We start from the raw sequence: 13,524 nt of genomic DNA on the forward strand, positions 1-13,524 counted from the left end.
CATTTCCAGTTGTGGTGTTGTCAAAGCTATATTTTCACAGTCCGATCAGTGATACAAATAGCTACTCAGTTACCAACGGTATAGCCAATAATCTACAGAACCACCCGAATAGCGAAAATTAGCAAATTGTACCAGTGATGCCAGTTTTTGTCATGATTTTAACGAACATGTCATTCAATAATCGATGTGATCGGGTAAAAACTCGCCCCGTAAAGGTCCCTTTCAGTAAAAATCCCCTAGTTAAATATACCCCAAGGTAAAGGCCCCTGGTAAAAAACCCGAAGATTTTTCAGTGTCTAGTTGGATGTTCTTTTCTTGTTCCTCTGTATACCTGTATACCTTCTCTATCAGATAGAAATGTTGTTAACTGCAACTATCCGTTAATCAAACTGTTGAATTATTTTTGATAATCGGGAGTGATGAAAAGTTAGGAATGAAAATTAACGGTTTAGTTACTTGTATTTAGTTTAAAATCATGTGTTCTGCTTTAACAAATGCACTGTTTTATCTAAAAATATTATTTGACCCGAGTGCCTCAATCAGGGCTACATCAACAGTCCATCTCACTGATTACTTAATCACAAATAATCACCAGCCATTGAAATGTTTAATCCTCATACAATACAATACAATTATCTCAAATCTAAATTTCATGAGATAAATGCTCCTAGATTTCATAGGTTTTATTCCAACTGTTGCGACAGTCATATCAAAACTGGACTATTCATATCAATAGACGTTAAAATGGACTGTTAATATATGAAAAGTCTTTAAGGCCATATCATATATCTGAAGTGCGCTATGTTTTGCCTTGCAGTAATAATTTGATTTGTCACATGATTACTCCATATCTTCATATAATTTCCAAATAAACGAATACATTTCCATTGTTATGTTAAATGACATCAGCAAAAGCAAATAGACACAAACTACTACACTACTGTGTTTAGATTGGTTTAAGAGATTGGACGCCGATTGATACGAAAACTAGATTTCATGCAATCATTTTCTTTCTTTAAAATCGTTGCGAATTAACGCCTGAGTGTTCGACTCTGGACGAACGGTTAATGGAATTTTATCGGGTTAGTCTTTCTATAGCCGACTAGCTATTGAATACCAGTGATTAAGCCATAAGTAAATAAAGAAGTTACTTGGGATGTTTAATTAATTGATGACAATGTACAAGTAAAACCAGGCCTATGAGACACCCTGTAAAATGATATCATGCAAGATATTCATATAAGCGTAGTCCTGATTTGAATGAATGTACCCACATTTTAGGCAATGAATCGAGACTTGGTTTTATCCCATAGCGTCAGCGCTAGTACATGCTTGAGATGAGATTGTTGGTTTATATTTTGAACTCTGTAAAGAAGTTTTGTACATTTAAGCGTGAATGACGCACTGTGATGAACTATTGTACGAAATAACATATTAAATTCAATGAAAGAATCTTAATGTTCCAAAAGGAATATAAGTGTAGTTAAGATTAATAGTTGTTTTTTTTCTAAATGAAAACCGATGATATAAAATAATTTAGGTTATATCCCCAAAGTAAAAATCCCCCGGTAAAATATTCCAAATATTTCATTTAACTAACATAAAATCAACACAATTCATTATGTTCAAAAAAACTCAACTCATAGATTCTAGATTTTATTGCACTTCTATTAACTGAAGATGATAGTAATGATGTATAGATGTAATATGATGACCGAACGTTTGATGAGGAATAACTACTGTGGTTAGATACAATTCTCATTCTTAGGATACGAATCGGTTGATTGAATTCGGTCATTTAAACTACTGGCTAATTTACAGTGGTCACTATTGAAACGATTAATTGAAGTGCCCTTGAAATCAAGATAGATTCCTGTTGCGTAAATTAACTAATTTTCAAGCGACCACCTTCTGTATACCTTTTACGTACTGAACAAAGTTCAAGAACATTCTCTTGCAATTGACATAGCATTAAAACTTTATGACAGCATGGTTCTATCGATACTTACATTTGGATGTGAGATTTGGGGGATAGAGAACATATCAATTTTGGAGAAAATACAATTGAAATTTTTTAAATACATTCTCAAACTGAAAAAGTCTACCCCATACATGTTTGTATATGGCGAACTAGGCCGATATCCGTTGGAATTAACGGTTAAATGTCGAATAATAAAATTTTGGGCCAAGCTTTTAAACAGCAACAAACTGTCCTCTGACATGTATCATATATTACTCAAATCGCATGAAAATGGCAATTCGAACCCCTGGATATCCTTTGTCCGCACAACCTTAGAAACAAATGGTCTTGGGAACTTGTGGCACGACCAGACACCCCCTAATCCTGATTACGCAGCACACAGCCTTTCTTTGCGACTGAGGGACCAATACGTTCAAAACTGGGATAACCAATGTAAGATTTCTAATATTGCCGACTCGTATAGAATTTTTAAAACTGAATGGGGCTCTGAAAACTATTTATCTGAATTACCTGATCATCTAAGGATATCATTTTGTAGATTCCGATGTTGCAACCACCCCCTCTCAATAGAAAAAGGGAGATATAATCGTATACCCCGAGCAGACAGGCTGTGTACTAAGTGCGATATGGGAGTTGTATGTGATGAATTTCACTTTATATTTATTTGTCCTTTTTTCAATGACCAGCGCAAGAAGTATGTCAATCAATATTATATAAACAACCCTACATCGCATAAATTTAAAGAGTTATTTTGTACAACTGGCGTGAAATTAAAAAACCTCATTTTATATATACAGAAATGTTTAAGATACTTTGTTACCTAAGTGCATAAATGCCAGATAATGCACTTTTTGCATACATATGCCCACCAATTGTATGTACTGTCAATTTTCATTGTCTGTAATTTGTATAATGTATTTTGTAACTGGCTTTTGCTCTTCGCAAATTTGTAAATTTTGTGAGCAATAAATCTATCTATCTATCTATCTATCTATCTATCTACCGGTATTCGGTTAGCTCTTGGTTAGCCAGAAGTTTTACCATACAGACTCAGACTAGATGATTTAATTAAATCTTTGAATCAAAATATTGTCACTGGAGTAAATATATATTCCTTATTACACTTTCAGCAGTAATCATATTTTACATGTAAATTGAAGGTATTACTGTCATCTAAAGTTAATAAGGTATTAGAATCGCAAAATTTAAGTTGTTCAAAACCAACATGAAAATGAGAAGAAATACACGATATCCGTGTATGGTGAATAACGAGACAAATCCCACAATGAATTCAGCTAAATATCAAATGTTCTACGAGCAATGTTTCGGCTAATGCTATTAGCCATCATCCGGCCCCCGTCAACATGAAAATATTGATACGTAAATCGAATCCATATCATAAGCATACTTATTATTGTACAAATGAATTTAGGAAATACGACAAATTAACAGTTCATTAATACTTAAATAAAGCTTAAAGTTATCGCACAGTTCACATCGCTCGCAAGCAGCTCGCAAGTTAAAAAGATTTCATCGCCAATTAAAATATATTACAAGCTCGAAGTTAAGATATTCCAAATTAAGAGTTCTTTATTTCTAATATTTTATCGCACAGCACAGTGAAATATACCACAAGTTAAAAAGAGTTATTTAGTTCGAATTAAAAGATAGTATGAATAAAAAGTTCATTAATTTCATTTATTCTATGAATTTATTTAAAGATTTATTTCAACAAAAGAGTTCAATGCACAGTTCAGATATATTGCAGTTGTATTGTGGATGAATATGTTTGAATAAATATCGTGCTTTCAAATGTTCTTGAAAAATCGCCAAGTGAGGATTTTACCTAGGGGATTTTTACCTACAACCATCTAAAATGCCCCAGGCCCTAAATCCAGTAGGTTTATGGCGAATGGTTAAGATTAGGAATGTATAAACAATATAATTGTTGAAACAGTATTTTGTCTCCCGATGATTTGATTTGCAGGTCAGACTTATTGTTGACCAAAGTTCTTAAAGTGAATTGCTTTAAAGTAATAAATATCAATGAAACAATATCATAAATTTTGAGGTGAGTTATTTTGTAATAATCCAATTTAAGTGCACTCCGATGCATGCCAAATTTTTATAAATTCATTTATAAACTTAATTTATACATTTTCCCTCCTCACTTATTCATTCTATATTAGTTTTACTAATGAACCTAACAGTGGCTTGTGCCTAATATCAATAAGCAGCGATTGGGTGCCGCCTCTCTGTGTTAATCTATCACGAAAGATTTAACTCGATTAGAGCCGCTGAAAACGTATTTCTTTGCAGCCTAGAGTTTATGCATACATGTTCTAAATCAAGACAATATGCTCTATATCAGAGCCTATACTAAAGCATGCACTCATAATTCGTTTAAGAGTCCGAGGCTTAATTGTGAGAGTTGTTATACAATGAGTAATTAAATGGTGGGATTACAATGGGAGAGATCATTTCATCAGCCACATCGTTGCCCCAGGGAGTTAGTTATATTCGTTATAGCCAAAATACCTTGACCATGGACTCTAAAACGTTTTAATGTCTAAATCGTTTTAGAGTCCATGACTCGACAGAATATAAAAATTTGCCCAGAAAAAGTTATGCATATTCCAACAAAAAAGAATCAATAAAGACTTATATTATTTGAATTTAAATGAAGAGACGAGTAGTAGTTTAAAGGTTAACCTATTTATTTCGACGCACGAGCTTTCGCTTCTTATGTATAGAAGCTTCAATGAGTGAATTATTAGAATTGGTGCATTTAGTAAATTTCGGAAACAAAACCTAGTCTTAAGAATTACAAAGTTTCAAAGAATTTTGTTCCCTTATGATATTGAATGGTATGAAATTGAAGTGTCCCTAATGAAATATCTTTATGTAAGTTCAACTAACTTACCCAGTTAGTGATGATAGTTGAATAATTAACAAAATAATAGTTGGAATATCGTTTAGGACAAATTAGGATTTTACCGGGTAAGTTTTTTCCTAATAGGCTACCTTTTTGAAGAGCATACATCCTGAGATACGTATACAAAAATTCGTTTGACGCTAAATGCAGAGTTTTCACGGTAGAACATATTTGGACATCAATTAATCACGTGAAGGGGATGAAATGACAATTTGTCACTGCTGAGCTTATTTTCCTTCACTGAACTTTTTCCAAGTTTTTTTTCAATATTCTCTAATCCGACAGTATATACGCTGCGTACTAACTGTACACAATTTCGGGTTTGGGTTGTTTTTGAAAAAAAAACAGATTCCCAGAAAATTGTAATTTTTGGGTTCTTGAAAACGGTCAATATGGTATAGTAGGTTAATGTATAAACCGCATAGAATCGCTACAATAAACAAAATGTATCAAGGAAAATATATATTTCAGAACACGATCGATTTTACTGAATTTAGCCTCATCGTGTAGGATAAAATGAACTTCTGTTGATATTGCGATTGTGCTGTCGTTAGCTGTCGCATAGCTTATTCGACTCGCTATCGAAAGTAACAAAACAATTGTCACATGTGTCAATGAACTTATCGCTATTCGAAGTAATGTGCGTATTGAAAAAATTCTCAAGCACTTCGAATTTCCGATTGCTTAATCGGCAAATTTGCATTCGAAATATTAAGCCGATCTATTCTAATTCATACCTGGTCGTGTTATAAGCAATTCAAGCGTTTAGATGGTACTTTATAATAAAATGAAATAGATTGATTGATGAAATACAAAACAAGTCAAACAAACTCAACTAACTGACTACTGCCGAGTTATTTGTACTTGATGAAAGAACATATTCTAGATACTGACATTGGCTCGAACCTTGATTATTGTCTAACTTGTACTATAACTAACATGCCAATGGATGTGTACATGCGCCTTTCTGATTGGCTAGAATCCTTGCATTCGATAGAAACTGACGGCATCAGTGAACTAACGGGGAAATTAGAATTGCATGTTTGACCACGGATTCTTCGTTTTTGAGTCCATGGTTTTGGCTCTGGTTTTATCGTGAGTTTGATTAACGTACATTGTAGAGAACAATGGTGGGGATTCCAATAACGTGCAGCTTTTATTCAGAAAGAGTATCATTACGTATATACATATAGAAATTAATACAATAACTTTAATCAGAATTATCTCATCACGCAGAACCAGTGAAATAGCCGTTGTAAAGCCGCAAAGTAAATTGAATGAAATTGACATAATGTCAACATCTTACAGTCAACAAATAAAACATATTGTACAATAATGAACGAATCAATGAGTAGTGTTCACGCATTTGTTTCCATTTCATAAGAATCAATTCCAAACAGATGAATCAGATTCGAATTTTTGCTTCTTCGTTATGCGAAGTTTTTTTTTTTATATCAGGGACTCTTTAACGATTAAGGTTTTAGAGTCCATTGTTTTATGAATATCTTATGATTTCTCAACTTACATCAAATACTTAGGAATGCCATTGAAAGATTTTCAAACCATTGAACGTTTGGGTAAAAAGTTCTGCTAAATTTGATTACCATCGGCTTTTTAGATAATCTCCACGAAGGTCACAATTTTAGTGATTTGACCTTGGGAGGTTTAAACCTCCCGAATCCAATTTGCGAAATATCGGTCCTCTTTGTCGGCGGTAATGAAAGAATACATAGAGCGAAGTTTCTATTATGCGCCGGCCGCATTTTGTCCACGAATAGCTTACGTAATAAATTGAAAGTCGAGATCACAGGCGGATATAGCGCTCTATGGCCCAGGCTCAATTCATAAACTGGTCCGCAAATAAAGTGTTTAGAAGTACAATTGACACGTTTGTACGATTTTGCGCTGTAAATTTATCATTTTTCAGGACTCCAGGACCAGAAATTGGCAATATTTTTGATACAAACTGAGAAAGATTTCAAAACATTTGGGAACGTCGATTTTAACTCGAATAAGTAAAGAGTCAGACTCCATATCCCATAATACGCCAAGAGTACGCTCCATAGGCAGTTGCTCAATATTGAAATCTAAATCTTTTATCGTTTTTGCCCTTTCGGTCTCTGGCACGCTTTCAAGTACCTGTCGAGAATTCGATGAAATTTGAGTTAACCGAAATCCCCCTTTAGCTAAAATTTCGATCAATTGGCTCAAAAGTCTTACTGCGTCGTGAACAGTCCCGACGGATTTCAAACAATCGTCTACATAAAAATTACGCAGAACGGTATCAGTTACAGTAGCATCGAATAATTCTGTGTTGTCCAATGCGCACCTTCGAAGAGCAAAACTGCTGCAAGAAGGCGAAGATGTTGCACCAAAAAGATGCACGCGCATTTTGTATTCATCTGGATTAGCGTCTAAATTACGATTCGTCCACCATAAAAACCGTAAGGCATCGCACAACGACGGCGTCAATCGGACTTGGTGGAACATTCCTTCAATATCCGCAATAAAGGCTATTCTTTCTTGCCTGAATCTTGTCAAAACTCCAAGCAGGGAGTTCGTCAAGTCCGGGCCTTGAAGAAGATGATCGTTCAACGAGAATTCCAAATATTTCGATGAACAATTAAACACGACTCTGATTTTCTTTTTTGTAGGGTGATATACATTGTGATGTGGTAGGTACCAGACCATACCGTCGTCTCGATCTAAGTCAATTGTAGGAACTTTCTCACAGAATCCAGATTTTATCATGTCATCAAGGAAATCGGCATATTCTTTCAACAACTTGGGGTCGCTGAGAAAACGTTTTTTCAAACTTTTCAAACGATGTAAAGCGATGTTAGAGTGACGGATGATTCCATAATCTCTAAAGCCCGTTTGTCTTCTTGAGACATGCATTTAGTATCATCCGAAATTCGATCATTGAATTTTAAGTCGCAATATAGCTGAAATTGTCTCGTCAGTTCGCTGTCGCGTCTATCTTCGTTTCTTTTTATGCTAAAGGCCATTTTGTTGGTTACACATGTACTCCCACCAAGAGGACCATTGACAGCCCACCCAAATATAGTTTTGACAGCGTGGGGCCCTCCGTTGGTGCTACTTATGACCTCTAAGGGCTCCAACACGTGATGATTGTCATTACCTACGATTAGCCCAACGTAAGCATTGACGTCAGCTAAAACAACACCGCTTAAATACGAGTATCCGTTTAAATCGGACTGTCTGGGAATGTCTTTCTCAGACATAGGCAAAGAAGGTCTCGAAAATACATTTGTCAATTCCGTATTTCATGTTCCATCTAAGTCCGATACTTTCAAGTCAGTTACGTAAGATTGAGTCAGATTGTCAGCCTCTGTCGAAGTTGATAACGATAGGTTAGTTTGACGCAAGTCACTGTAAATAAATCCTAAATCTTTTATCAGATTTTCTTTGCAGAATGTAGAGGTGCTGCCGGTATCTAACAAGGCGTATGTAATAAATTCGAATCCACCACAACCCTTGATTTTCACTGGCACTATTGGCAAACCTATGCGACGTGTAATATTTTGTTTAACGCACTGGTTGGTTGCAGATAAACTTTGCCCATTATCTGTCACATTGCCAGTTGCCGTCGATGGCTGTGGTGAATTACGATTAACGTGGTGAATCATTCCTCCGTAAGCCGATTCATACAAGGTACAGAACTACTATTGACAACGTTTGGCGACAAAGTGTATCTGTGCAATAGCGTGTTGTGTCGACTGTGACATACTTCGCAGAATTCCCTACTTTGACATTGCTGCTCGATATGGTTTTGACCTAAACATAAAAAACATAACCGCTTCTGCTTCAATACCTTAACCCTCTGGTCATATGAGTACCCTCTGAATTTGTAGCAGTTTTTACAAACAATGATTACTAACTGAACACAATTGACAAACCGTAGAACTGGGTGTTCTAACAGTATCGAGATTAACTCGTTGATTTTGATTACGATTCATACATTGATTATACGAGCTGATAGCAAAATTACGCTGGCCCAACTGACCGACTGGATTATTAGGTTTTCGATAATCGCCTTTGGATAAAGAGCTTTGACCACTTAAATCGGATATTTTATAACCATCGGAAAGCTTACCGAAAACCGGATGATTTAACACTCTAGCATCCGATTGAACAAAATTAGAAATATCGTCAAGTCGAATTTCGCGATCATTAAACGTAGTGATATAATCTGCTTTGACATGCCATTTTTTACGCAAATCATAAGGGAGTCTAGCTATAATTCGGCGCAGATTATCTGGGTTTTCAACCTTACTTAAGTAGCCTATTTCACCCAAAGTATTCTTACAACTTATAAGTTTCATAGAGTAATTATGGAGAGCTTGACCATCTTCTGATTTTATCACCGGGCCTTCAATTAAATTATCAACAAGTACTGATGCAATTATATAATTGTTACCGTAGTGTTCTTTCAACAAACGCTTCGCCTCTGAGTACCAGATGTCTGGTGGTTGCTCCATGCAGCTTCGCACTAACTCTTTCACCTCACCGCGCGTATATTGCATTAGATAATACAGCCTTTGGCTACTGCAATCGGTTTTACTTTCGATTATATTTTCAAAAGCTTTTACGAAATAGCAATATTCAATCGGATCACCGCCGAAAATTGGCACTTCCTGTTGTGGTAAAGCCATTCGTTTTAGACTTTTTACCATCGCAGCAAGATCACTATCACTATTGCCTGTTGACGCAGCTACGGAATCCGAAACCACAGGACTTTGAACTTTGGTTGCCTTTTCTAGCAACTCGCGATACTTTTTCTCTTCCCGATCGAAATACATATATGAATTTTCAATGTCATCATCTTCGATATACAGACAATGAACGGCGTCGTGCGCGTTTTCGAACTTTTCCCACGATTGTGTAACGTCGTCGATTAATTTCTTTACATCATCATACGGTAGCCCTTCTTTTAACGCCTTCCGAAGGATGTTGCTTCTTTTTGTGACGTTGGCCTTGAAACCCGCTCTCGATTTAACCTTCTCGTCAAGTGATGCCATCTCCCACGTCATAAACAGTGTTGCAAATGACAAACGAAGTCAGTAGATACTTCTCATTGATGCGTTTATTTTCAAATTACGACGACAAAAACAAACGACGAATATAACACGTTTCTACAAAAACAAATATTATAAGGGTAGGAAATGTTCTAAACAGTTACAATAATCAATCTATATAAATTTGCACAAAACTTACATGACGACTGAGGGAGATTCCAATATAGCAAGCACACAGACCAGCACTGATACTCCGAGGAGCTCCAACGACCAAGTGCCAAAAATATTACACAAAATGCGGGAGTAACCCGGAAACGGATATGCCAATAAACTTTGAGGCGGGAAAATAACAATACCAGACAACAACAACAATACAGCACAATACTACAGAATACTGGAATACTGACAAGAGAACGAACAAAAGAACGACCAACTACCGTTACACTTTATACAAACAAATAACTTTACATATAACATATACATTGACTTCACAGTTGGGTTGAATCGTCCATATCATCCGAATCTATATTCTGAATATTCCAAGAAAAACAAAATTTTAGCTTATAGGACAAAGTACAAAATGTCCAAATTGGGCCGGAAAATGCAACTTACCTTTGTGTGCAAGTATATTCTAGGCACTTGTGTTAAAGAACAATGCTGACTGATGTAACCATTCACTGTAAACTGCTCTCCTGATGAAAGCGTATCAGGCAATTCCATACCAGTGAAATTTGCCAAGAAAATATCTAAGTCTTTGAGACGCAACTGCTTAGCTATTGATTTACCAGATGGAAGAAATAGTTTGCAACAAATTCTATGTAGCTCCGTTTTTGTCAAACACTTATCAACATCGATGGGATGTGACCCGCCACCTTTCGACTGGGGCACAAGTTCAAAGCATTTCTTGGAACAATTGTAGTGCTTCCAACCAACTTTAATGCGACGAGAATTCTTAAATGCGTTTTTATTCTCTAGTTTCGATTCAGGACCGGTACTTCCTTTCTTGTTGAGCTTGGATGTAGCTTTTGAATTCTTTTTGAGCGAAGTCCTTAATCTATTGAGTATGCCTGCGCTGCCATTAATACTGCTATTTGTGCTATCCCATTCTATGAAAAAAAATTGTCATATGTACAGGCAAAAGATACAAATACCGGCGTTTATTCAAATAAGCCATACAAAATTCACTTAACATTTAAAGGTGCATGGATGGATCACGCTCCAAAAAGGCCACAGTCCTATATTTTCATAATAATTACCATGTTCCGTACTTCGACACTTATGTCGAAGTCTCAGGCGGTCTCCCACTGCCGTTACACCTAACCGCGAAAAATCTGCATCAGTCAAGAGAGGGATATCGTTCAATTCAATCTGAAAAAGTAGAAATTTAGAAATCTCTTGAAATCACAAGTAATCAGTCTATTTCAACTTATTTTGGCAGACTGGTGGCCTAGCTCAGTCAGTTCTGGTAGTAGGTAGCCTAATACCGGTATCTCAAAAGGACCAGCACAGATGGAACTAAAGCATCTTTTATGGATATAGTTTTTGTATATATTTTACACTGTATTGGATGATTGCCAAAAAGTCTCATTCAAAAGGGTCATAAAAAAAGTTTGATTAGAAATGAAAAATGATAATACGAGACTTTTTGGCAATCTACTGACATTCTGGCGCATGACTTCGCGGCGCGAAAATATCTTTGGCTTTATACGAAGTGAAAAAAAAATTAGGTCATGCAGGGAATTGTCGCCCACGGATGTGCCAAATTAAGAAAAAGGCATTATATTGTCTTAAATAGAGATGTACCTCATTTACGTGGATCCAGTTTCACAGATGAGTTTAGATGTGATTCCGAATAAAAACAATGAAAATGCACTGATTTTAACTCAAATTTTACTCTTGTGACTCACAACTGTGGAACTGGATCCTGGGCCCAGTTCCACAGTTGTTCATTTTCAATGAGTTAACTCTGAGTCAAATCTTAACCCGGAACTGTGGAACTGGACCACCTGGTGTAGCAAGTAAATTGGCATCACCCGTATTTTGAAGACCCTCGGATTTAGAGGACACCTGCGTATTGAAGCACTCCACTCACACGCTCAACTTCCCTTTCTTCGGAATCAAAAGGGAATCCATATGTACTGCCCCAGCGGGTGCAACTTAGATGGCCTATATCGTACCTTGTTTTCACGAAAAATAGGTATGAGGGAACCCATACCTAATTCTTCCAGGATTTCATCCAACATATTCTAGAAAGAAAGGTTATATTTGCAAGCTTACATCAAGGCTAATGCAGTTCTGTGACACTAAACCAGATCAATAATATATGTATGGGCTATTTGCAGCGAAAGAGCCACATTGCACTTTACCCGATGAAAGTAGAAGTGTGACCTCGTAAGATAAGCGGGACTTAAATTTCAAAAGTGGGTCAGTTACTAGTCCCGGCCGACCCTCCCCCCCCCCCCACCCGACGTAACACCCCAAATGTGGCACAGCCGTAGGCTTATATGGTATGCTTTACTTACTATGGTGCATACATTCCCAGCAAGCGTCGAGTGTAGCGTTCCACATCAGTTACCACAATGAGGACGTACTCAACTTTTTGTTGAAGAAAAAACGTACTAAAAAGAATTATTTCGTTTTAACGAGGCAATAAAACGAAAAAGTTCATTTTATCGCGCGATAAAACGACTTTTTCTCGTTTTATTGGGCAATAAAACGACTTTTTCTTGTATTATCGCGGAAATTTTCGTTTTATCGCGCTATTTTTCGTTTTAACGTGGCAATAAAACGAAAAAGTTCGTTTTATCGCGCGATAAAACGACTTTTTTTTGTTTTATCGCTGTAATTTCTCGTTTTAACGTGGTAATTTTCGTTTTATCGCGCAATAAAACGACTTTTAAGCGTCCGCAAAAAAAAATTTGTAACGTTTGTGATTTTTTTATTACATGGCCCGAATCAGCCACCATATGAAAGGCATCATCAATGTCATAGACATTAAATTGGGACTTGCCTCGAGCCACCGTGGTTGTGAACGGTTTAGTAATATACATACTGATATATCATAATAAAATTTCTCAACAAACAATTATATCATAATTGAATCTTTTTTCAGTATACTAACAATTTTAATGGACTTTCAGCTAGCTGTAGGGTGAGGTTAGACTAGAGCGAGTGGACTCTCTTTGTTTTAGTTAATTTATGTGGATTCCAGCGGCAGTGCGCCGTCCATGTTGGTACCAGTGATTCACTAATGCGCAATCTATGAAGATAAAAGCACGTTTATGGGCGGCCATTCCCGCCAAAAATCAGCGTTTCGTCTATTTGTCTGTACTTTGACAAAATGTCATAGTACACCGCCAAAATGTGTAAGCGTAACGTCAAATTGTGTAATGCGGCTAAATAACACAGGGGGGCGACACTGTACGGACAGTATTTTGCGGTATTTTTCTCGCTTTGCGATCATCTCAAGGTCGTCTCATTGAAATAATTTTGCGAGTATCAAATCGACAAATCGTATCATATTCCCTAAACCCAATAAAATGAATTTATTATTACTTTATTAGTTAACT

The 13,524-nt window shown here is 36.3% G+C and overlaps 2 protein-coding genes across 3 annotated transcripts in view; both read right to left on the reverse strand.

Moving 5' to 3' along the window:
* Nucleotides 1-13,524, reverse strand: part of LOC141906837 (angiotensin-converting enzyme-like) — a 65,367-nt gene that overhangs the window by 38,370 nt on the left and 13,473 nt on the right. The gene's annotated exons all lie outside the window — the stretch shown is intronic.
* Nucleotides 10,193-13,275, reverse strand: LOC141906838 (uncharacterized). The gene is made up of 6 exons (XM_074796267.1): nucleotides 13,077-13,275; nucleotides 12,478-12,573; nucleotides 12,133-12,201; nucleotides 11,212-11,323; nucleotides 10,568-11,061; nucleotides 10,193-10,485 (listed from the first exon to the last, which is right to left on the reverse strand). The coding sequence occupies exons 3-6, from the start codon at nucleotides 12,196-12,198 to the stop codon at nucleotides 10,444-10,446; spliced, it is 714 nt and encodes a 237-aa protein (XP_074652368.1). The 5' UTR covers nucleotides 12,199-12,201; nucleotides 12,478-12,573; nucleotides 13,077-13,275; the 3' UTR covers nucleotides 10,193-10,443.

The sequence above is a fragment of the Tubulanus polymorphus genome, chromosome 6 (genome assembly GCF_964204645.1).
Source record: "Tubulanus polymorphus chromosome 6, tnTubPoly1.2, whole genome shotgun sequence".
Classification (NCBI taxonomy): domain Eukaryota; kingdom Metazoa; phylum Nemertea; class Palaeonemertea; order Tubulaniformes; family Tubulanidae; genus Tubulanus; species Tubulanus polymorphus.